The 25912-nt window shown below is 46.0% G+C and overlaps 1 protein-coding gene across 4 annotated transcripts in view; it reads right to left on the bottom strand.

Moving 5' to 3' along the window:
* Positions 1 to 1889: 1889 nt before the first annotated feature.
* The window catches only part of RB1CC1 (RB1 inducible coiled-coil 1), an 86258-nt gene continuing 62235 nt past the window's right edge, over positions 1890 to 25912 (bottom strand). For 3 of the 4 annotated variants that reach the window (XM_032470069.1, XM_032470072.1, XM_032470073.1), the window contains 4 exons: positions 10441 to 10494; positions 8784 to 8864; positions 7124 to 7200; positions 4375 to 4408 (listed from right to left, as the gene is read on the bottom strand). In XM_032470069.1, the coding sequence (XP_032325960.1) occupies positions 7136 to 7200; positions 8784 to 8864; positions 10441 to 10494 (200 nt within the window). In that variant the 3' untranslated portion in view covers positions 4375 to 4408; positions 7124 to 7135. Of the gene's footprint in view, positions 4409 to 7123; positions 7201 to 8783; positions 8865 to 10440; positions 10495 to 25912 lie in introns of all 4 variants that reach the window. The other variant, XM_032470071.1, reaches the window with a different exon arrangement.

Here is a 25912-nt window from a genome sequence, read left to right as displayed (position 1 = left end):
AGGTGGGTGGGGAGGCTTCCATCGGAGAAGCCGGCTTTGTAAATGGTGGTGACAGCGGCCTGAGGTACCCAGACCGACCTCGTCAAAGTGACGGTGAGCCAGCGGGGCAGAGGCCACCCGAGCTCTGTGTGAGTCTGTGCAGAGATTGTCTGCGGTGTGAGAAGTCAGGGCAGAGGCCGGTTTTAAGTTGCCTTTGTGCAGATAGTTAAAAAACTCAAAAGTTCTGTCAACAAGAGTCAACTACAGTTACGTCGAAGGCTGGGAGCGGAATCCTGGCCCCTGGCGGTCGGTGGAGACGAGGGTGTTAGCCGTGGAGTCGGGGCGGGGAGCGGGCCTGGGCCCCACGGACCCGGCAGACGTTCACAGCAACGTCTGAGGGTCGAGACGGGACAAGCCTGACCCATTAGCTGACCTGTTTCTCTGGGAGGCAGGACCTGTCCTCATCCCACACTGACCAGAGGATGGAGGCACCGAGCCCGGAGACCCCCAGGGCTGTACAACTGTAACAACTTACCGAGTCCGAAACTTACCCAAAAAATGCAGATGTGCTAGCTTTTTGATTTCTTCAAATGCCTGTAATGAGCCTCAGTTTTTCCCCGTTTGTTGTGGAATCCGTCCCTCCCACCTCCTCGGGAGCCCATGCTGCTGTTCTGTGTGGCTCCCTCTGCTTTCTGGTGACACAGCTACTCGCGATGGCTGGGACGCCCAAGACGTTTATCTTAAACAATTATTATTTCTTTGTTTTCCTTTTTGTTTTGTGGTGGAACTGAAGGAAGCTGCAGGGACACCGCCCTATTCAGACGAATTGGCTCCATTGGAAGGTTAACCTTCCAGCCCTCCTGGGAGGGCACTACCTCCCAAAAGCAGTGACCCCTCAGAGTGGGTGTCTGTCGTCCTGCTGCTGCCCCATCAGACTGACAACGGAGGTGGTGAGGCCGGCAGCATCGCGCTCATCAGCCGACCACTCACTCAGGCACACGTTCCATACCGCGTCCGAGATGCAGTTGGAAGCCCTTCCCCGACCTGGTGCAGACAGGTGTACGGGGAGTTTCTGTGCCTCCAGCTGCTCTCACTCCCCCTCCCTTCACCCACCTTCCTGCCCATTGTTGGCACAGGCTGACGCGGCTGAGGACTGTCACTTTGTCCTAGATCAGAGGCTCCCTGGGTTCTGTGAGAGGCATGGACATATGGTTTACCCTGCCTGGGGCTACCGGCATGGAGCCTGCGAGAAATTTCCAGAAGCCGGGTATTAGCGAGCAGCCAAGCCAAAGCCAAGGTAAAACTCTGAAACTCGTCACTAAATCTCCGTAGGAACCAGAGAGGAGAGGGATCCAAAATTCTTCAAAGAGGATGAAAGGAAATTCAACTGAAGAAATCCCCAAGTTAAAATGTCCATCAGACGTCAAATAACAGCAGCTTATGAGCCAAATGAGGCTCAGAACGTTTGCTTTGGCGATGTAGTGTGTTAAGTGTTTTTCTAGCTAAATACCAACATTTGGAAGTCGAGATAATTCACATGAAAAATCCACATTGCAGCTTCCCACGAAGAATCTACAGGAAGCCTGCGCCTAACATGGCAGCACAGGCAGGGCTGAAACCTGCCCATCAGCCTGGCAGACACTGTCCACTGCCCCGTGGCCCTGTGTCCCTGTGCTGGGCACCTGGCCCTGTCGGCCTTTCAGGTCCCACGTCCACGGTCACACGGCTCTCGTGGCTTTAACCCCGTGTCCATCCCTGGGAGGTGGGTGACAGGAAGCAGTTGCAGGTGGACACGGAACAGACAGTCTTGTCTGTGGGGATTTTACATAAAACATCCAACAAGAACAATGCATAACTCGACAGCCACTCGCCAGCGTTTCATAAATCACTGACTGTTTTTTATTGTGAGTTAAAAGATGGTCTGTACTCTCATCGGTGGACTGCGAGATAACTGCTTGTTCCTGTGTTACGTAAAGCACCCACTACGGGCCAGTCACTGACCTGGGCTCTAGAACACACTTCAGAACGTAGCCTCTCCTCCTCCAGACCCTATGTATTGCACAGAGAGAGGTAGGAAGCAAATGTCATTATTACCTGGAGTGGGAAACGACATGAAACAAGGAAACATGGGGAAAGCCTACTTTACATCATGCTAGATTTTCCAAGCAAGTAACCTTTTTATTTAACATGTAGGGAGTGGAAAGAATTGTACACTCCCCCCCCCCAGATAAAAATCGCACAGGTTTCTTGTCTCCCAGGTGCTCTCAGGGGCTGGCTGTAGTAGCTGCGTCTTGCCTTTCAAAGCCGAGGATGCTCAAAAGAAGGAGAAATGGGAAGTCATTATCCAGGTAACTCAGGGACTGTCTGGGCTGCCCACCACATCCCTCAGGTGCCGGCCGGGAACAGCCAACTCAGCACAGCCTCCGCGCTCCACGTTAACGCTGTCGGCCCCCCCCCCGTCCGGCTGCTCGGACGCTGAGACTACCTCTGGGGCGTGCGCACGCTACTTCACTGAGAAGTGTGCGTATTTCTCCCTGTCCGTCTCGCGATCACTCAGCTCCCCACGCGAGAAAATCCTAAGCCTCTGTACCCACTCCCCTCCCAACCTCTCTCTGTCAAAGTCAACGCAGTGAGAAGGTGAGTGGCAAGTACAGTGGACCCTTGACCAAGGTGGGGGCTTGGGGTGCTGACAGTTAACCTCCATCTCCGAGTTCCCCGCGTCCCCAGATTCAGCCAACCGAGACTGATCATGTGGACGGGCAGTACTCACTAACCCTCTACGTGGCCCCGCACAGGTCAAACCCACGTTGTCCAGGGTCAATTGTAGTAAAATAAACATCATCTCAACTGGAGGTATCTCCAGTCAAGCTCAGAGGGTTTTAAATGTACATATAGCATGGAACACATCTCTGAGGCTTGTTAGCCGTCTACGAGAATGTTTAAAACCTGATTTCACAGGATTCTGTCTGAAATAACTTACGTTGTTGAAACCCCGCTAATCACACGGCTCCTTTAGGCGCCTTAAGTGTTTCAGCCAAATGTGTCTCACTACCGAGTTCTCATTTGCCACCATTCAACGGGCTCTTCACGTTTGTAATAAATAGCACTCCAGCTCTCTAGACAGTTCTGAGTAAAAATTACCTCCTTTTTCCAAATGTTGTAAAAAGTATAAAGCTCTATAAAGGCGAGGGGACTGAAACTATGTTATTCGTCTCACTGTTTCACTGCATGGCGTTCTTGCTGGATTTCACACACCCCCAAGTTTTTCCTTTTAAGTGGAATTATTCGTACATCGTTGCCCAGAGGCCGACACAAATAAAGCTGAAAATTGGAAATGTAGCTCACAATATCCCTGAGGCCAAAGGGGGTTTTCGAGCTTGTTTTTCTGATGAACCAAAGAACAGGTGTGTTCACAGACACAAGCAGACACACACTCCGAGGGGGAGCGACGGAGGTGCGGGTGGGAGAGACGCGTCCGGACTCACGTCTCCACGACGCCAGCTCGAGCGGTGGGGCGAGGCGAGAGGCCGTGGTTGCACCTCCGCTGCGTTGTTGGGCGTCGCCTCCCCTAAAGGGACGGGGTTTCTGTCGTTTCATTGCAGGTTTCTTGTTTTCACGTTGCTGTCCTTAAATGAAACTGATCAGACGTGCCAGACGTGTTGTCATTTTCTAAACAGAGCCCCACGTGTTCTCCTGCACCAAGTTCAGCTGGACTTTTTTATTCAAGGCAGCGGTACCACATGCTCCAAATTCAAACAGACACAAACCGTCTCAGGATCCTAGCTCTCAGTTCAGAAAACGAATATTTACACACATATACACATGTAGTAATCATATCTCAACAGTGTAACCTCTGCTACAAATGCCCTTCACCCAAAGGAAAACAGCACAGATTTTTTGCATTTGTTTTAATAAAATTCATATTTCAAATTAACGCAAATAAAGACAACTTCTGAATAAATGAATTAAATACTATTAAATTAGAATTATAAAAGTGGACTTTGTACATGATTATTCAAAAGATCTATTATGAAAAATCATATACAAAAACCATTTCTCTTTGGCACTCTCAGACATAATTTACATAATTAAGTATATTATTCATACATATACAGAATGTTAGCCACATAAGAAAATAATATACATAGCAAAAATAAAGTAGAAGAGCATAATTTTTAATATTCTGTTTGCAACACGTGAATTAAACTTTGTTTTAAAAAATGTCAAATTACTGGGTACACTAAGGAAAGAGCCCGTTCTGGGGTGGAACGCAGCTCATCGGCTCGCAGCTCATCAGCTGGTTCTGAGAAGTGCCTTACTTTGCTCATCTTAATACACCATAACATTAGACGTCTCATCCCTTTTTACATTAAATATGATTCCAGGCACTTTTTCCCATTCAAATTAGATTTACATTCTTAAGAAATATCTGTGGGAGAAAGAAAGAAAAATGGTATTTAGGACTTGGTTTTTAATATAATTATATTTTGTTTTATTTTGCTTGAAGAATCTGTGAACTCTTGTATAGCACGGGGCACTGTATTCCATCTCTTGTGGTGGCTTACATTGGAAAAGAGTATGAAAACGAATATATGTATATTCATGTACGACTGAAGCACTGAGCTGTACACCAGAAATTGACACAACACTGTAAACTGACTACACTTCAATAAAAAAGACACATAAAAAGAAAAAACAAAGAATCTGTGGACTCTTAATTTATAATATAACCCTGAGCATGTAGATTACTGTGTGTGGAGGGGGAGAGGGTTTAATCCATATTTTAGAAAGTTTAAAGGATGACTTTCCAATTAAAGTTTAAAAAATTCTGCATAAACCAAAAAAATGAACTTGACATCACCTACATAACACAAAAATGTTCCTAAAACGTATTAATCTGTAATATTCTAAGACCTTGTTAAGTAATTGGAAACAGATATTATCAGAAATGACTCCTACGTTGCTCACTAAGTCTCCAAAACTCTGCAATTTTAAAGGGACATGTTTATCAGTTCTGTCTTCTATGACTCTTGTCCCAGAAGAATATAAGTTTGCACACAATATTTTAAATTATAATACAGTACTTGTTTTTTGAGAACTTTCCCAGTTATTACGTTGTTTTGGGGACTTTATTTAAACTTACTCATTCACATAAAATATATTAAAACAAAGAGAGAAACGTGGCTTGATTTAGTTCGTTTCAAGAGCCTAATGACTTTTCTTGATTTACTCATGTTTTGCATTATTCAAAAGGTTTGACACGGGGAACTATGTTCAATATCTTGTAGTAACCTACAGCGAAAAAGAATATGAAAACGAATGTGTGTATGTACATGTGTGACTGAAACATGATGCTGGACACCATAAATTGACACCACATTGTAAATTGACTAAACTTCAATAAAAATTTTTTTTTAAGGTTTGAGATGGACAGGTAGAGAGTAACTGATTCGAGTATCTCGCCACTGAGCATTGAAACAATCCAGCTCATTTTCTTAACCTAAAACAAGGGAAATTTTGTGGTTTCACAACTTTAAGTATGCAGAATTGAGTGCAATTATTATTACTGTCGCATAATTGCTTTTTCAATAAGAGTAAGAAGAGCGACACCCACAACATTCGTCCAAACTGCCTCAGTGACAGTCACAGCAGACCTATCGGACGGGTGAATCCCCAGGCAGCTACTCGGGGTAGATCAAGTCACACTGGCCAGATGGAGACGTTCGCAGATACCTGACCGCAGAGTGTCCATGACTTTGATCTCCACCCTCAAAAGCCGAGGAACCTTGTCTTTAGAGGGACTTGTCCATGGTACTGAAGCACTGACCACACCCTCCCACCCCCCAAATATTGTTGACTGTGTACAACACAGGAAAGTACTACTGATGAGGAAGATCTTTGCAAAGAAATGAATACCTTTCAGTCTTTTATGTAGTTTCTACTTTTGTAAATACACGTTAGAATTTGCATTTGATTTATTTAGGTCACACAAATACTTTTCTGCCCTAGGGCTCCTAGGGTAATTTAGCCAGAATGAAAATTCTGATTAACCATTTCTCTAATTAATTTATTTATTATTTTAGTATTTTTTATATTATTTATTTTTAGACGAGGTACTGGGGACTGAAACCAGGACCTTGTGCATGCTAAGCATGTGCTCTACCACTTGAGCTGTACCCTCCCCTCCAACTGACCACTTCACCCTGGCAAAGTGTACGGCAGAGCATGCAATGATGACATGTTCGTTACGTATTGGATCATTTGCTTTTCCTTCCATTCTGCCAGTATTTCCTCTCTTCTCCTTCCCTACGTTGAGTAAACCAAGATTTTAGGGCTCTATGTCGGCAGCCCTAAGTGAGTAGGCCGTGGGAGCCAGGCCAAAGGTCACAACAACTCGCCTGTGTGTGAGGTAAGAAGCGGGTGTACGCATGTGCTAGTGGTGTAGTGTAAGGTCCTCACGAACAAAGAAATGAACAACGCGCATGTGCGGGCAGAACAGATAAAAGCAGGACAGGTGCACCACGCCGCGCGTGCCGTCTTGTTGTCCTAGAATAAAGTGCTGCTTTGCTCCACGTCGGCTCCTCATGCAGTTTGTTGCGCAGTATGGCCACTCCTCGCGCGTTTTTCTAGTCGGGCAGCTGCCCTCCTCGAATCCCTCTTCAGACCCCCTCAGCTGACGCCCTACTTTTATTATGTTTACTTTTATTATATCTTTGGGGTTTTTTTTAAAAAGTAGGTCTTTAAATAATTCTGTTTAGCTAATACATATTTACATATGATTTCTGCACAATAACATCAAATGTTGAAACATTTTTTAAAATCACACAGGTAAGGCTGCCAAAAAGGCTGTTATCTTACTTAATTCAAGTACCGCTGAGTATATTTTTATTAATTCAATAAACCAGTCTGTCTGGAATATTATGCTGTACACCACAAACTGACACATTGTAACTGACTGCACTTCAATAAAAATAAATAAATAGCCTGTGCATTTAGACCAACTTTAACACTAAGTGGAAAATGCACAGATTGAATTCATTAGGTATTGCTAAAACAGCTTCCTGTCTTTTATAAATTGCTCAACATTTCTTAAGAAAGTCAAGCTGTTAAAAGGAAAATGAAAACTTAATAAGTGCATACTCACAGTGCACGTCCTCTACGTCTGTGAGCACAGTGGACTCGCTGCCAATCTTTTTAGCAACCGAGCACATCTTTTATAATCTAGGGAAAACATTTAAAAGAAAGTTACAGACATGGCGACTACAGATGTGGGGGAATCATGTTAATTACCGTCACTAATTCACAATAATGGTAGCTGTCCTTTAATAAGCGTCTAGCATGGCAAGTGCTCCCCTGGATTTTCTCACTGACTCTCCTGATGACACAAGCCCCTGGGTGCTACTGTGATTGTCGCTCCAGAGAGGAAACGGCCTCAGGGGCTGAGAGCCTCCTGCCTGCAAGCAGCCGGGTTCCGAAGCCCAGGCCCCTCCCCCACCCTGTGCTGCCAGTCACTCTGCCTGGATTCCAGCATGTTCCTCTTCCCTCGTCATCAAACACAAGCAGTTTTTTTTTTCTTAAAAATCATAACAACTCTGACTCAACATCCCAAGTAAAATGAAATATTCCTCAAGATGGCCAGTTTAGTTAAAAAGATACAAAATATTTAAAATTCATTTTATTTAAAAAGAAAGTTTAGATTTAGAAAGGAATTTAAAAACAGCCAACTGAGTTACCACACTTAATCGTGATTCGGGCAGTTTAAATGGTAGCATTGAAATATTATGTGTGGCCAGAAATAGACTTGAGGACATAGAAAACAAACTGTGGTTGCCGGGGGGTGGGGGGAGGGGGCGGGTAGGGACGGGGAGGAAGGATTAGGGCTGGGAATTAAGATACACATCATGGGGGAGGGTAAAGCTCAAGAGGTAGAGTGTATGCTTAGCGTGCACAAGGTCATAGGTTCAATCCCCAGTACCTCCTCTAAAAATAAATAAACCTAATCACCTCCCCCTCCACTAAAATAAAATAAATGATAAAATAGTAAATATTAACAAAAAAACAGATACACATCACTATACATAAAATAGATAAACAAGGACCTATTATGTAGCACAGGGAACTATTTTCAATGCCTTACAATGAGCTGTAACGGAAAGGAATCTGAAATATACATATGTACGTACGTATACGTATAACCGAATCGCTTTGCGGTACACCTGAAACTAACATTGTAAATCGACTACATTGCAATAAAAAACAAGAATTAAAAATAAATAAATGAGTGTTATGTTTGGAATTGTTACTTGGCTCAGTAACTTAAGTATCCAAAGGAATTCATCAGCCTGTAAATCACACGCTACTATTATTTAGAAAACTCCATCCCAATCCGTCGTATAAATGGTGTGACATGAAACTGTTTTTAAAAATCTTTATAAGGAAATTTTGACTTTTACTTCATGGTCACTCTTTTTTTTTATTTATATGAGGGAGTACCTTATTTATGCCAAGGAATTTGAAAAGTGACAAACGGTTGAAATCTTGACAAACATTTTGGTCCTGAAGGGGCTCTGGTTATTTTCAGATTTGTCTGAAATAGTCCCAATTAGAATGTGGTTTCATTCCATGCAGTGTCAACAGCGCACACACACCCCTTAAATTTAAGTACCATCAATACTATAAACAGCGTGTCACACAGTGTTTAGTCTGTTACTTCCCTCTCGCAGACAGCTGAAGTTCAAAACCACATGCATTTACTGTTGGATAAAGACTTTTTTAAAAGAACAAAAACGGCCCAAGCTACTCACAAGCTGGCGTCGAGCAGTCCCTGGTGTTGTGGTAGAGGCGGTGGAAATGTTTGCTACATTCAGCTGAAAACGTGACTGGCCCTGTCGGACAGGAAAAGAATGCCTGAGATAAACGTGGGCCTGTTTTCCAAACAGACCTGCCAGCACTTTATGGACGGAGAGGATAAACCAGGTTTACATCCTTCCAGGCCCTAAAAAGAACTTTCCTGCGACCACACCTCCTCACCCAGACTCAGGGAGGCTGTGACGTGTCATCTGTGAAAAATAGTCTGAATTCATTCCACATTTTCAACAGCTCGCATAATGGAATCTTGACTTCAGAAGAACTCTTCAGAAAATTTAGAGGGAAGAGCTCTAGACAGGAAAAAAAAAAACTGTAGAGAGCAAATCAAGTGGATGTGAGAATAAAAAATAAATACCCTTGGTTTCTACTTTCTGTTCTTCAGTGTTTTATTTAATAGGAAGTAATGTTTATATGCAGAGACATTTATTCCATTTTCTACTTATAGTGATTTGTGTATTATTCATGCCAAGGACCATTGTAAAGTAGACTTCCCTCACCTAACCCCACAAATCCAGACAGTCCCCACCAAATGCATCCTTATATCTGGAACCTGCTTTTTGAAGGAGAGCCCACAGCCACTAACAGAGGGCTGGAAACGCTCAACATCGGGAAACTGCTTGAAACTTGATGCTGTGCATGAGAAACTGACACAACATTGTAATCTGACTACACTCCAATTTAAAAGAAAAAAAAAAAAAGAACTCACGGGGGAAAAAATAAATTAAAAAAAACAACGGAAATTCCTTCCACTTACCCGTGACTCAGAGGGGTCTCCACCCCGTCCTTCTGAGGTTAATCAACAAGATGGCCCTTGGCTTTGGTCAAGTGGGCAAACGGCATCTTTCCCAGCTTATCAGCCTCATGTGTCAAACAGTGAAAGGTGGTGGGATGGTTAGGCACAGACTAAAAGTGGGGGTGCCCAGTTCAGAATAATTTAGTGCTTCACTAGAGCGTAGGGCACAGGACAACTGTGACGATTCACAAAGTTGATGAGAAGAACAAAAGAGCATCGTGGGAGAGTGAGCCACCTGTGCTTAAGGGGTGGCATCTGGAAGTCGGCTCCGTCCTGCTCAAAGCCCTTCCATTGCGCCACTGGCTGGGGAGCACAGTCTGCATTCCTTAGTGTAGCCCGGAGGGCTGGTCACAACATGACCTCACCCACTTTGCAGCCATCCTCTGCCCAGTGGCCACACACACCCTTCCCTCAACTGGCTGCACGGCACAGCCACACCATCCACTGTCCTGCCCCAAACCACACCATGTGCTCAAAGGCTTCCTTCTCACCAGGATGCTGCTCTCATCTGGGAAAACCACGTATCACCTCTTACAGCCCAACTCATGTATTGTGTCCACTACAGCCTTTCTTGGCAAAACTGTTCACTTCTGGCGCACCCCTTAAACTCTGCTTACGCTTCTACCACTTCTCAAGAGCTGGTTTAAGCCACAATGGATACAAGGCAACAGCACGTGTCCACCTCCCTGACTGGACTGTGAGCCTCTCCATCCCCTCACCTTCATATCCCCAATGCCACATGGAGTAATTTGCACACAATCTTTTTATTTAATTGAATCACTGATAAAGTTTATGCTTACCTGTGAAATGCTTTATGAATTTGTCTTTTAAGTTCAAATCTCTTGGGAATATTTCTGTAAAGAAAAGAAGAACTTTAGAATTTCCTGCATGCATTTCCTTCATTAAAAATATCCTTACAAGACACTAATTCAAAAGGGTACCTGCACCCCCATGCTCACTGCAGCATTATTAACAAAACAACCTAGGGGTCTGTTCATTGCTCATCGATGGATCAATGGATGTGGTATATGTCTACAATGGAATATTACTCGGTCCTTAAAAAAGAATGAAATCTTGCCACTTGGACAACATGGATGGACCATAGAGGGAATCATGTTAAGTGAAGTAAGCCAGACAGGGAAAGACAAATACCGTATGATTTCACATATATATGGAATCTGAAAAACAAGACGAATGGACAAGCACAACTAAGCTTATGAGCTTAGTTATGATACAGAGAACAGAATGGTGGTTGCCAGAGGGGAGGAGGGTTAGGGAGTAGGTGAAATGGGCGAGGAAGGTCAAGGGGTACCAGTTTTCAGTTCTAAAATAAGTCAGTCAGGGGGATGTGACGTACAGCTCAGGGAATACGGTCAGTGACACTGCAGAGCATACATGAAGGTTGCCAAGAGGGTAAATCCAAAAAGGTAACTCTGTGTGGTGGCAGGTGGGAACAGAATAACTAGACTTATTGTGAAGATCAGTTTGCAATGTATATAAACAGTGAATCATTCTGCTATATACTTCTGAAGCCAATGTCATGTTATGTGTCAATCTGACCTCAATACAAAATTCTAATATTCTTAAAAATAGACTGTAATGACAAGCACTAAACACGTAAGTCGTGGCTGTTTATGCAGCTGATTCTGACTCTGCATCTCCAGCCCTGCCCACCCCCCGAGGCTCCAGATCTCCCACAGAGGTAACTGCTCACTTGCTGTCTTCAGGGTACCCCAGAGACGTCTCAGAAGAGCATGGCTAGTACTTAATTTTGTATCTTCCACTTCCAAAAACTATCTGAGACCCACGCACTTCTGTCCCTCTCACTAACGCAAGGCTGTCCGAGCCGTCGGGCTTTGGGACCGCACTCGGGCAGCGACCTCCTAGCCGGTCTCTTTCCTGTAACCCGCTCTCCCCGGAGCAGCCAGAGCAAGGAAACTGAAGTCCTTCGGGTCATGATGCGTTCCCACTTACAGGGCTTTGCACTTAAAAGGAAATAAAAGATTCAGATAGCTCTCAGGCGTCCCTGTGCGCTCACTGGAAATGCAGCATACAGAAAACACAATTTATAAAAGAAAACAATGGGAGCATGTGCGACTCCTCCAGAAAAAAAGAAAACTGAAACCTGGTAATAAAGTCATGAACCTCCATGTTGTGTGATGGCAGTTACACATCGAAACTCACACCGTCCTTATTGTAGACTGACCCCGGGCACGTCCAACATCACACAAGCACAACGGGGGCCGCCGGTCAGTCTGAATCACCACCCGGACTCCCGTGACCACACTTGAGACAAGGCAGGAGGAACACCCGGCAATTCCTGCAGCCCGTGGCGCCCCGGCGGCGGGTGAGGGTGTGAACGCCCTCCCCGGGTCCGCGGCTCTCCGGCCCGGACAGCCACTTCTATTACAGCGGTCACATCCTGACTAGCATGAGGGTGAGCTGCTGGCTTCTTGAGAAAAGGGACAATGTCCTGCTCATCTGTTATCACTCAGCGTGTACGACCGAGCTTGGCAGATGGGGCGCCTGGCCCGTGTTCAAGGAACTGAAAACCGAAAGGGTTTTTATCTGTGAAACAGAAACAACGCCTCACTTGGGCCTGACGGAGGCCACCAAGAAAACCAGGCTTTTAATACACTTGAGTTTTCATCTCAAAGTGCCAGCATTCTATAGAAACAGAGCGACGCAGAGCAGACCAATTTAACCGAGAGAAGTGACTGTTAAGGTGACACCTGCACTGAAAAGCAAGAGCTCTCTAGGTAAGAAGAGATGGGAAGACCCCAGAGCAAAGAACGAAGCAGTGGGGGGGAGGGTGCCAAGATGGCAGAGGAGGATGGCGCTCAGTTCCCTCCCCCCACGAACACACCAAGAGAGACACCTACAGACCCACGCATTCTCTCAGAGCACCTGCTGGACTTCGGCAGAATGTCTCTTACTTCAAAAGACAAGATTCCTCACAAAATGTGGTAGGAGAAAAAAAACAAGAAGAAGAAAAAAAGAGAAAGAAGAGCTAGCTTTGAAGGGGAGGGCTGCGACGTGCCCAGGGATTTGGAAGGGGGGAGACAGGTGCGGTGGGGACACTCCCCATCCTTGCCAAACTTTGTCCTTGATTCTAGGGTGAGGAGAAGTCTGGGAGTTTTGGGCAAGGGGAGGACACAGCCAAGTCTCATTTTTAAAGATCACTATGCCTGGTGTGTAGGGGCAAGAATTGATTTGGAGACAAGCTACAGGTTTAGAGAAGTTGCTGTGTCCATTGGACATGCTGGCCCGCAGAGGGGTCAGCAAACTACCCTCAGAAGTCATCCAGCCTGACGCCTGTTTCTGTAAGCAAAGTTTTATTGGAACACAGCCACGCTCATGGTTCATGTGCGGTCCACCCCCGCTCGTGTGCTACCGTTGCAGAGGTGAGTCATTGTTGCAGAATTCATACCACCGATCAAGCCCAAAATACTCTGAAAATGTTTCAGACAGAAAAAGTTTGCCAGTGCCTCCTCCGTGGCACCCCATTTGTATTAAAACAAGCTAAAGTGACGACTGCCTGCAGAGAGGCAACAGGGAGTGGGACTCGGGGGTGGGAGGGCAGAGGGACCTGTCAGTGTGCACTCTTTTTACTGACTTTAACATTTTTTTAACTTAAATCTGTATTGACTTTTCACTAAGCAACTGGTTGATTGAAAATGAGTCTATATTTAGGGCTTAGATGCCCCTGTAATAGCTTTTTTTTAACGGCGGTGCTGGGGACTGAACCCAGGACCTCGTGCGTGCTACGCACGCGCTCCACCCCAAGCTGTACCCACCAATCTTAGTACTTGTTTTATACCGTCTGGCAGCAGCGCAAAATGGTTTCAAGAAAGGTTGTGTTCCTCCTTGTAATCTTCCACAACAATTTTAAATTAACTCTTTCTAAATACGTTGTTTCCTAGATGAGGCAAAGGAATTCTTTACATCGCAAGGATTTTCCGATATGCTCCTTTCACTTTTTTAAATTTCAGCTTTATGGAGGTATAGTTGACAAACTTATTTCAAAACACCTTACCCTGAGCCTTACTGAAATGTTTATTTACTTCCTGATTATCAAACGTTAAAAGCTTTACCAAAATAATTTAAAACATTTTATTGGACGCTAAAATAGAATAAGCACTCACAGGAAAGATTTGTGCTAAAACTGGAATGTAAGTGGGATAAGAAGATTGGATAGATAAAGGTCACAAACGGAAATACAACTGAACCAAAATTTAACTTGTCAAGTCCAGGGGCGTGAAGGATGTGACAGCGTCACCGCATCCCTGCCAGTGGTCACCGTCCCCACCCAGCTCCGCCCTGAAAGCCCTTCTCTCCCCGGTCACCCCGGGAAGCTCGGCCCGGCCCCGGACGCCAGGTCCTGGAGCTCAGCCGCCCACCTCAGCTTCCAGGACGGTCCCCACCACCTGCCTTCCCGCCGCCCCTCCCCCCCCCCTTAGGTCTGCCTGTGGGCCAGTCTCCCCCGCTCCGTGCCCAGAATGCGCCCTCAGAGCGCAGACACCTGGCTGCCTGCTCCCCGGGTGCCTGCGCCTCCGCGTGGTGACTGTCATGTAATGGGTCCCGGATGAAAGCGTGTGGAGTGCGCATGTGTGTATATTTATATCATAAATAAGATGAGGCAGAAGAGGGGTGAAAGGAGGCCAGGCTGCCCCGGGCTAAGACCTCTCGGCTAGCGGGGTACAGGCGGGGTGGCCCCCGGAGGGGCGCCTCCGCTCCCGGCCTAGGCGGGTACCTCCACCTCGCTCTACTTTCGCACAGGCTCCAAACGGCGCCTTTCTGAGCAACTTCTCTCCTCCTTCCCTGCTTCCTCCCACCCTTCTTGCCCTGGGAGCCCTGCGCCCCTGCCCTTCCTCTGAGCTGGCTGCCCCGGCCTTCTCCCGTTTCCTCCTCATTCACCGCCCGGTTCTCCACCTTGGGGTATCTCTGCACACCCCACACGCTCCAGTAGTGGCTACTTTTTCTCCCTCTTCACCCACCCCATGACTCCTTGGGCATCTAAGTAGCCAGGAACCTGAGCGCCCAGAGCTGATCTGCCAGCCGCGGGCAGCGTTGTGGGCCTTCGGAGCTAACCAACCCAGTAGCCCCCCAACCATCCCCTGCGCCAGCTCCAGGGGTGCGGAAAGGAGCGTTCCGGCGCCTGACGCCAGTGATTCTACTTAACTCCCCAAACTCGGGAAGACCCGGAACGTGGCGCTGGCAGGTGCTAACCTGTCCCCTGCGCCTCGGCCCCTGGGATTGAATCTTAGGTCCTCCGGCTCTGTGCCAGCCACTTACAAGGCTCCACACCGGGAAGGGGCGCGTCAAGCTGGTCCTCTGCGGGACGGGTTCCTTGTTACTGAGGTCTCAGCCGCGAGACATGAATAAACTGACCACTTGCGCTGAGCGCCGGCTGTCGGCAGCGCCCGCCCGCTCACGGCGCACGAGCCAGGCTGCCCGAGCGATCGCCCCTCCCGGCCGCACGAGTCCTCCCCGGCCCAGGCTCGGCGCAAAGGGGCGCGGGCGCCGGGCCGCCTACCTGCGCTCCGGGAGGCCACGGGGAGGGACAGCCAGGCCTTCGGCTCCTCGCCCGCGACGCGCGCGCCCCTGCGGCCCACGGGCCTCCCCTGGGTGCGGTGCGGGCACAGAACGAGAGCCAGCAGGAACAGCTTCGCCAATCGCATGGGCGCGCCGGGAGCGGCCGTGGGTCAGGAGGGTCCCAGCGGAGGGTCCGCGCCCCGAGGGCGGAGGGCAGGCGACACTGCGCGCCTCGGGGAGGGACGCCGGGCCGGGACGTGGGGCAAGGACACAGGCGGGGACGCGGGGCTGCCCCGGAGGCCTGGGCGAGTCCCAGGGCGCGGATGCTCACAGTTCACGCGGCCTCCCAGACGGTCCCGAGACTCGACCCTGTGGGTGTCCGGCTTCCCACTCCGGGCCGGCTCTGTCTGCCGCCCACCCACCCCACGAAGGGTCGAGAGAACCGGCAACTCCTCGGTCTGGACCGAGGGGTGCAGTGTGGGAGCGGCGCGCGGCGGCGGAGCCCCGGCTTGCAGGCGGGAAGGTGCGGGTCCACGCCACCCGGAGCCCGCGCCCCGCCCCGCGCCCCGCCCCCTCCCGGGATGGGGGCACCGCTGCCCCCAGCGCCCGCCGCAGACCCCGGTCCCCGCCTCCCGCAGGCTCCAGCCCCCACCTAACCGCGGCCCAAGGCTGCAGCCCAGCGGGGCTCTTTTCCTTGAGATAACTCCCCTCCGAGCTTTCTGTCGATGCCAACGATCGAAAATGAGATTAAGCCCACTTGTTCTTATTAAAATTAAAACGAGTATCTCTAATCAAATGATGCCCTGTAAATTACTGCGACTTCAGTCATTCCGTGAGCCCTCTTTATTGCTTTATATTAAGTATATTGAGGACTAATTATCTCTCAGTTGCAAAGTGCCGAACAGGCAGAAGGAAGGAGGAAGGAAAAAATCACGCTGGGCGTCATCCAGTGTTAAACTGCCCGACAAAGAGACCTTGTCAGACACAACCCAGAAAAGCAGTCCCAGGTCATGACTGGAGACAAAAACCTGGGAGAACTTCCAAGGCAGAGCGAGTCGTGGAGTTTAGGGAACCAATCCCCTTTCTATGGGAATCAAAACTTTCAAGCTCATTTTTCTCTGAAACTAGGTGTATTAACATTTCATCCTGACCTTTTTTTTTTCTTTTTAACTACGACCTCTTACACAGCTCCTAAAATAATTTCTTTCACAGCTTTTTTCTGCCCATATGAATGTAATTTTGCACACACACATAACTCCAGGCTGCAAGATTGTTACACAATGTTTTACTCTCTGATTGGACCTAAACTTCATTCAATACACAAATAGTTCGAATTTTGAGTAACACGGAACATGTTCTGGAAACACGACAGAAGAATATATGCTTATACCTACGCCTTTGAGTAACATGAAGAATTCACAAAAGTTTTCACAAAATTACTTATTTTGATGCCTGAACAACGCAACTTGGTCAGCTAAAGTCTGCAAGCCGTCTCCTTTCCCCGGGACACTCCAGGAACACCTAACAGCATCAAGCACCCCTGCTCCCCAGCACCAACAAGGGTGCCCCCGTGCGTCCCGAGTTCCCTAGTCCCCTCCCAGTAAGGAGAGACCCGGAGTCAAGTACTCTCCCCAAGGCTCTAGCGGAGATGAGACGTCTTGCTCTACCAGGCACAACGCGGCAGGTGGCTGACACTTCAGCTGGGTATCAGAGATCTAAGTTTTAAAGGTCATAAGTTCATGCGGTTGTTTCTATTTTAATGTTAACTTTACTAAACCCCTTCCTTTAAATTAGTTGTTAAAGATGTCTTTAATTTTGGCTTTTTAAACTACTAGCTCACAGAGTTTCCACTGGGCAGTTCCTATAACAAACTGGTTTTATGACCACATGCAATTTCCATGAACACATTTCAGAAAATCTGACAACTAACAAGCTTTGGAGTTAATGAGTTACATCACGGACAGTTAAAGTCTCTCTGGTAAAACAATGGAAACACAAAACCCTTATCTCCACACTGCATGTCAGGAAAATGAGGCAAAGAATCCACAGCCTATGATAAATGGGACAGCTGATCTCTTTTAAAATCACAGGCTGAACAGAGGTAATTTTTTGTTCAGTGTGCTGAGTAGTAAATATTCCATATTTCTTATAATCTTGGGGGAAAAGCAATTTGCAATACAGTGTAGCATCTAAATAGAGAAAAGATGTTTACATCTAGGGAGACTGGAAAGTTGCTTTCTCTGTGTGCAAGACTCCTCGTCCACACGTCCTTTTTAATCAAGGCAAGAAGAGAGTTACATGGTGTCTTTGCACTACGTCTTCTCCTTGATGCCTTACGCTTGCTGAGTCCACCCTGCTCCGGGTACCTGCAAACACACGGGCAGTGCTGTCTGAACACATGGTGGTCTTTAAAGATAGTACTAAATTATGTCTGAATGAGAAGAAGCTTAATTTGTGTACTTCCTCTCACACACGTTAAGTCTGAGCTAACTTTATGTCACATTTATGATTCTGAATCAGCTAAGTGACATATTTAAATGAAATGGGAGGAAAAACGATACCATTTATAATTCTCTAGCAAGTGCACCACAGTGCATTCTGTTCATACTCTTGAACTGAGATACTCAGCTACAAACATAAAGAAACACATTGTGATGTTCTTAGGTCAATGTTTGAATCATTACAAACTTTTAAAACATTTGTGTCATGTGCTGAGTGCCCATAAACCATCCAAGTGATTGGGCATAAGTCAAAAATGTAAAAGACTGGAATTTGAAAGTATTTCATAAACTTTTACATGTAAACTGTTATACAGAGCAAAATGAATTATAAGACACCACTCTGATCTTGAAGGAGAAACAAGATAGTATGTGTTAGACTGTGTTTAAAATAACAAAAATTAATCATAGTTCGTGGTACCAGCCATTTACTAATGCTTTATCGAGTAGCTGCTGTTAACTCAAGAAAATAGAGCACAGGAAACAGTCTGAGGTGGCAGGTCCTAAATCAGTCTACCCAGATTCAAACCCCAGCTCTACCACGGCATAGCTGTGTGCCCGGGGGGTATCTAGCTCTCTCAGAGCCTCCACCTCCTCTCTGTAAAACAGAACAATAACCCCCCCACCCACCCCCCACTTTAGGTGACTGCCATGTCTAGGTTAGACTTCATTTTAGTCTCCTTTAAAGTAAAAACAAAGGTAGAAATTCTGGGACTGCCAGAGACCAGATGCCACTTAAGTCTCCAGTTTAGCACAAACCATTTTAGTCCCCGCTAGTGATATGAATAATGTTTCATTTCTTTGGATGAACCCAGATCTTCTACCTTTAAGGAGGTGGCCACAATGGGCTTTTGCCTGCAAGTGGCGTCTGCTTTAAAGAAGGGAGCTGTGCTTCTGCCCCTCAAAGCATCTCGCATACATCTTGGAAAAGGACAGCTGGCTGAAAGCATGGGACAACTAACTCTCAGATCTGTTGGTTAGTAATGCCACAGGAGCCTGAAGCGGAAAGCTCTCTTGGGTACATTGGACCTGAGGAACCCCCTTTCAGACCACATCTAAAGCTTCCTTCTGTGTGTGTCCTTTTCAGATGGGCCACCTGCCATCACCCTTTCACCTAGCGGCAAGCTAGATTAGTCCCATCAAGTTCTCCTTCTGGGTCATGCTCCCTGACTTCAGGCTATACTACAAAGCTACAGTAATCAAAACAGTATGGTACTGGGCAAAAATAGACACACAGATCGAGTCCAGAATTAAATCCATGTACTTATGGTCAATTAATTTATGACAAAGGAGGCAAGAATATACAAAGGAGAAAAGACAGTCTCTTCAGCAAGTGGTGCTGGGAAGACTGGGCGGCTGCCTGTAAAAGACTGAAATCGGAACATTCTCTAACAGCACAGCAAAAATAAACTCAAAATGGATTAAAGACCTAAATGTAAGACCAGATACTATAAAACTCCTAGAGGAAAACATACGCAGAACACCCTTGGACATATATCGTAGCAATATGTTTTTTGAACCAGCTCTTGGAGTAATGGAAATAAAAGCAAAAATAAACAAATGGGATCTAATTAAATTTAAAAGCTTTTGCACAGCTAAGGATACTATCAACAAAACAAAAAGACAACCTACAGAATGGGAGAAAATATTTGCAAATGATGTGACAGACAAGGGACTCATTTCCAAAATATACAAACAGCTCACACAGCTTTATATATTAAAAAAAAAAAAAAAAAAAACAAGCAATCCAGTAAAAAATGGGCAGAAAACCTAAATAGATATTTCTCCAAAGAAGACATCCAGATGGCCAATAAGCACATGAAAAGATGTTCAACATCACTAATTGTTAGAGGAATGCAAATCAAAACTACAGTGAGGTATCCCCTCACACCAGTAAGAATGGCCGTCATTAAAAAGTCCACAAACGATAAATGCTGGAGAGGGTGTGGAGGAAAGGGAGCCCTCCCGCACTGTTAGTGGGAATGCAAACTGGTGCAGCCACTTTGGAGGACAGTATGGAGGTTCCTTAAAAAACTGAAAATAGACTTACCATATGATCCAGCAATCCCACTCCTGGGCTTATATCTGGAGGAAAATATAATTCGAAAAGACACCTGCACCCCTATGTTCACAGCAGCATTATTTACAATAGCCAAGACATGGAAACAACCCAAACGTCCATCAACAGCTGACTGGATAAAGAAGATGTGGTATATTTATACAATAGAATAATACTCAGTCATAAAAAAGAAAAGTAATGCCATTTGCAGCAACATGGATGGACTGGAGATTGTTCAAATGAAGTAAGCCAGAAAGAGAAAGAAAAATATCATATGATATCACTTATATGTGGAATCTTAAAAAAAAAAAGGACACAAATGAACTTTTCTACAAAACAGAAACAGACTCACAGACATAGAGAACAAACATAGTTACCAGAGGGTAAGGGGGTGGGAAGGGATAAGCTGGGGAGAAACTGGAAATGTTAGCTATCTTGATTGTGGTGGTGGTTTCATGGATGTGTGCATCTGTCAAAATTCATCACATTGTACACCTGTAATACGTGTGGTTTACTATACAGGGACCAAACCACAATAAAGGCATTAAAAAAAAAAGTCCCAGTCTGGGACCTCACATGGCACTTAAACAGATTAGCAGGTAACCATTTTGCTTATTTTCTCCCTTAACACATATCTTAAACTTTTCCAGCCTAGAAACAGGGCATTTCTTCCCCACCACCCGCATCAGTCCTCTGAACAGAACTCGGTAACTTTGCTGGGCTGGGATGAGTCAATGAGGGAGAGAGAAATCGACAACGTCCTCACTGGTGTATTATAAAACGTCACTCCTTCAGTGCCGGACAACCTTAGAATGGGCCGCTTATTCACCAGCAGGTGGCAGTGGTGACTTAATTTCTGGACAGATTATTTTAACAGAAAGGCAGTAAATTGTCAGAAGTGCCTGATTTCACTATTATATATAAAACAGATTTTAAAAAACAAATTTCTTCTGTATAGCACAGGGAACTATATTCAATATCTTGTAGTAGCCTGTAATGAAAAAGAATCTGAAAACAAACATATGTATGTATATGTATGACTGAAACATACTGTACACCAGAAATTGATACATTATAACTGACTGTACTTCCATACACACCCAAAAAATCCCTGATTTCATTTCCCATTTCCGTGTTGTGCTTTCTGCCAGCCTCCAAAGCCCTCCCCATCTCTCTCAGCTCTGTCTGCCGCTGCCCTGAGTTACCGCTGTCTGAACGGTTGGAGTTGTGGGAGCCTTCTCAACCGGACATCCCAGTCTCAGCCCTTCCCAGACACCTCCACCCAGTGGAATATTATTCAACAACAAAAAAGACATGATCTATCAAGCCCGCCAAAGACATGATGATGCTCGAATGCATATTGCTAAGTGAAAGAAGCCAGTATGAAAGACTGCAACCTATGTGACCCCAAATACAGGACATTCTGGAAAACCACAGTGACAGAGAAATCATGGGATGCCAATGGTTCCAGGAAAAGCAGGGAGGACTGAATGGGTGAAACACGGGATTTTTAAGGTAGTGCATACAGGATTTTAAATAATTATTTAGAAGGTTGTGGGATCCCAGGATGGTACACCAAATGGAACAAGCAACCTGTATTACAAAAGTATAAAACAACACCTAGTGAGAACATTTAGTATCTACTCGCTCAGCCGCTTTCAAGTGTAGAATGCAGTGTTGTCAGCTAGAGTCTCCGTGCTCTGCATCAGACCCCCAGATCTACCCATCTTGTAACTGGAAGTTCGTCTCTTCTGACCAGTGTCTCCCATTGCCCTCACCCACTCTGGCGATCTCCAGTCTATTCTCTACTTCTCTGAGGTCAGCGTTTTAGACTCCACAACAAGTGACACCATGCAATGTTTGTCTTTCTCTGTCTTACTAATTTCATTTGGCAAAATGCCCTCGAAGTCCATCCACTGTTGTCACAAGTGGCAGAATTTGCCTCTTTCTCATAGCGGAATAATTTTCCATTGTGTGTGTGTGTGTGTGTGTGTGTGTGTGCGCGCGCGTGTGCACACACCCCCCGCACTGCCTTTCTCCGCTCTTGCACAAGGGGACACTCAGGTTGCTTCCTGGCCATCCGAAGGCTCTGGGCGTCCTGAGACTTGCGGTATCAGGAACCATCGTAGGAAAGGTGACAAAACGCCCAGAGTTTCTGACGTTGTTAGAAATCCATGGGTTTAAGTAGACTCGATAGCAGTTGTATGGATGCTCGTGTAACTTTGACTTCAGTCCTAAAGGAGGACCTGAAGCAGTAAGTCAGGGACGAGAGTCGAATTGAAGTTTTGGTTTAAAAAAAAAGAAAAGAAAAGAGAAAACAGCAAAGGTTTAGAAGCAGCTTCTCCACTCCCTGGCGTGTGAATTTGGGCGAATGACCAACAAGCCCTGGGGCTCAGCTTCCGTCAGGATGCAGGGCGCGGTTTTGGTTCCCACTGCAATAGCTCACGTGTATCCCCTGTCATTATGAGCCACAAACAAATTAATTGGTTGTCATCCTTAGCACCGAAGGGAACTCACTCTCATCACTTGAGCCCTCTGAAGAAAGTATCACCGTCCACTCAGATTGTTAAAATGCCTAAAAACCGTGAGAATTAAGGGGGAAGTGGCTTTTTCTGCCTCAGACTTACTGACTCAGTTTACTTGCTGTTTCTAGCTCTATTTTATCTATTAAAAAAAGAGATTGCTCATTTATTTAAAAAATTGAAAAGTATAATTTGAGGTATATAGATAGAAATATTATCTATTGCTTCCAATAAGCCATCCCCATGGCTTATTTCTTATGAATGGACGACATGCCACAAGCTAAGTTAATGAATATTTTCTGGGTGAGGTCAATGGCTGGGCTGAGAATGTGGTCACAGGGAGAACCTCCAGCCCTTCAGCACGGCTGGGCTGCTTAAGCCTCCTATAAAGTTTGTTTAAATTTCCATCTTCCATCTTTTTTAAATATAAAACCAATCCAAACCCTTTAAGGAAAAAAGCTCCCTTATTTATCTGCTAGTCTCCTTGTAAGTCTCTTGAGGGCGATTAATATGATTACTTAAACCCAACTGCCCGCAGGGGGTTTCTGACAGTTTTATGAGGGAATTAGTGACTGTCTGTTTTACGGCCGGTCTTCTCCCTCCCAGCTGCTCGGCATCGCTCTGGGGCGCCTGCAGGCGGGCCCTGTGCTCGGGGCCCGTGTGGGAGCCGAGCTGCGTTTCCCCCACCGTTGACGCCATCCTCTGAGTGCGCCTCGTTCACAGGGAAGTCCCAAGGTCACACCACGGGCATCTCACCTGAGAAGACGGTCCTCTGCGCTCTCCCTCTCACCCGCGGTTCTCTCTGGGAAGATGACAAATTCATGCAGTGATTAAAGCAATGCTTCTGCCCTGGTAGCCGTATTCCTGCTAAATAGCTTTGCCCCCTTCTACGGCATCGAACAGGTGCTCCTGCACCTGCCGCTGCTGCCCGGAAACTCAGCGTGGAGAGCCCTGTGTTCATTCGAGATGTGTGTTCCTCCCATCTGCTCAGACACCACGTTTTCGTTTGAGGTGTCCGTTCCTCCGACCTGCTCAGACAGCAGCTTACAGTAAAGATTTACACTTTTTCAACTCTGACCTGCCCCCTCCTTTCTCTAGATTTATGGAGCAGGCATTCTGTTTCTCATTCTGTTCAGTTCTGTGTCTATGTATCAATTGCCTTCCTTTAAAAAGGCACCAGGACTGCCCTCTCTCTGAAGATGCAGACACCTGAGCAGGGGCTCGGAAGCACATCTGGGAAGGTGGTAGGAACGACACCCCCGCCCCCCCCCCCCGACTCCTAGGACCTGCTGAGCCCGAAGCTCTGGGTGGGGCCACGACCTGACCTCCTGGCCTAAGAACCTTGGTGGTTCAGGGTCAGCCTGGGTCCCAGCAGCAGCACCTGGGTCCTCAGGTCCCCCGCCAACTTGGAGAATTTGAAGAGAGTTCAATAACTGGACTTTTTACAAAGATATGGACAGAGCGATAGGAAACTACAAGTGTGCTACGAACAGGGTCGGTGCCAGCACCCCCACCCCCGGGGAGCACAGGGGACAGGAAGGGCTGAGCGCTAAGGCAGCCTGGCAGCAACCTCAGTCAGGTCAGGTACCCCGGTGCTCCTCTCCCTCCCACGACCTCTGTGTGGCGCCCCCATTGGCCAAATCCCACCAGAAGCCTGAGGACAGAGAGGTGGGAGATAGTTCAGGGAGGTGGCCGGGCAGAGACCTGGGTGGGAAGGAGTAGGGGACAGTCAGCAAGGATGAGAGAAGAGGGCCAGCCTGATTTGCTAGGAAGGCAGGGTCCAAATTGTCTAAATTTGAAAGTTTTCATTACGGAAGATGGATCAGAATTGTTCTATATGCCTTTAAGAAGACCAGTGAGTTGCAGTGATGGAATATTTTAAGAATCAGAGGTTATAGGGAGCGGGGGAACATATAGCTCAGTGGTAGAGTGCAAGCTTAGCATGCACAAGGTCCTGGGTTCAATCCCCAGTACCTCCTCTAAACATAAATAAATAAATCTAATTACCTCCTCCCTGCCAAAACAAACAAAACCAAAACAAAACAAAAAAAGGAATCAGAGATTATACAAAGATGAAATGAACTGTGCTGGGTGGATAGTGAGTTTCTCCATCTCTGGAGTAATTCAAACATCAGTTGGGTACCCCTAGGAAATCCATATACGTGACAGACAAGCATTGTTGAGGCTTGTGGTGATGGTGGCCTTTATGGTCTCCGATCCTTTGTGATTTTATACAACTCTGTTGATGATTTCTAAGAGGTCTGAATTGTAGAATACCGGAGCAAAGGCAAACGTTTGAATTCACGTTTGTATCCAAATCACATTGGAGAAAAATCATACGCCATTCAAAGAAATCATCTATTAAATTTTGATTTTCCTCAGAAATTGCTTCGTAATTAAGAGAATAGATTTTAAGTCAGTAATTGCAGGAAGACTCCATCAATGTCTATTGTATGAATAAAATCTGGATGGTTGAAAAAATTACATATTTATAATAGATTTTTTTTCATCTATTATTCCTCAGCTCAAAGAGATCTGAGCTTAGATGCATCATAAAGAGGCTTGCTGCTCTCTGCATGTAAATATTAGCCAGGTTCAAGAAAATGAGGTTAGTTTCACATGCTCTTTTGATGCCCTAATTATTAAAGCAATGGCCACCCTTATAACCAGTACTCACAGCTGTCAAGCCGAAGAGAGGAAACAGCCTCATGAACTTGGTTTCCAATCGCTGAAACACCACACTCACTTTAGCAAGATTATGATTGTTGTTTTCAGTGGGACCATCCTGCACAATTGTGAGACTTTGCCTGGTCTCACCTTCTGCCACCAGGAAACACGTCCAGGCATGTTTTAGGGGAGCAGATGGTCAGAAATAACATGGGTTTCCTAAGTGCCTCACTCAACATCGAGGGCCTTCTCACTTGTCTCCTTCCTTACTGCACCACTGCAGGGGTCTGGACCACCTGGCGCTGCTGGGGGCTGTCGGAACCCCCTTCGCTGAGGGCGTCTCTCAGTCACAGGACACTTTAGTTGCTAACATGTTAGTTTTGGTTTTTTTCTGACGCTGTCAGCCATCGGTATTGAGGCCTTTGTTGTACTTCTGGGCTTACGTACTTCGGAAAGTGTACTTAAGGCCTTTTTGTAAATTGATCTTCAGGCTTTTAGAAGAAATTAGAATTTTTTTAAAAGTCTTAGAAGCACTAAATGTAATCTGATGTAAAAATGTCTCTCAGCTGTGATTTAGCCCTGTAAACTAGAGGTTTAGTCATTATTACTGGTAAAATGGTTTAAATGTCATCTCTAAATTAGAAGAATTCTTTAACGGAACCATCAGAATATGGCTCTGAACACTGACTTGAGAAATACTGGCTTGTAACTTATGTTTTAGAACATCTTTAGAGTCATAAAGTACATCATTTTAATGAATATACAGCTACTGTTTAGATCATGTTTAATACAAACTGTTGCCAATATGAAGTTTGATGAAACGAAACTGAGTAGTTAACGTTCTTTCCCACTGGTTCTGAGTCACGATTTCTAATAGATTATACTCTTGAAATAATCGATATTCACCTGTAAAAATTACTGTTAAATCACTAAGAGGACTGTCATTTTACTGAACTATATCGTAATTTGTTCCTTCTATTGTTAATACGTA

This window comes from Camelus ferus, chromosome 29 (assembly GCF_009834535.1).
Source record: "Camelus ferus isolate YT-003-E chromosome 29, BCGSAC_Cfer_1.0, whole genome shotgun sequence".
NCBI classification, from domain to species: Eukaryota; Metazoa; Chordata; class Mammalia; order Artiodactyla; family Camelidae; genus Camelus; species Camelus ferus.
Note: the sequence above shows the minus strand (reverse complement) of the source record. Positions and strands in the feature narration are given on the sequence as shown.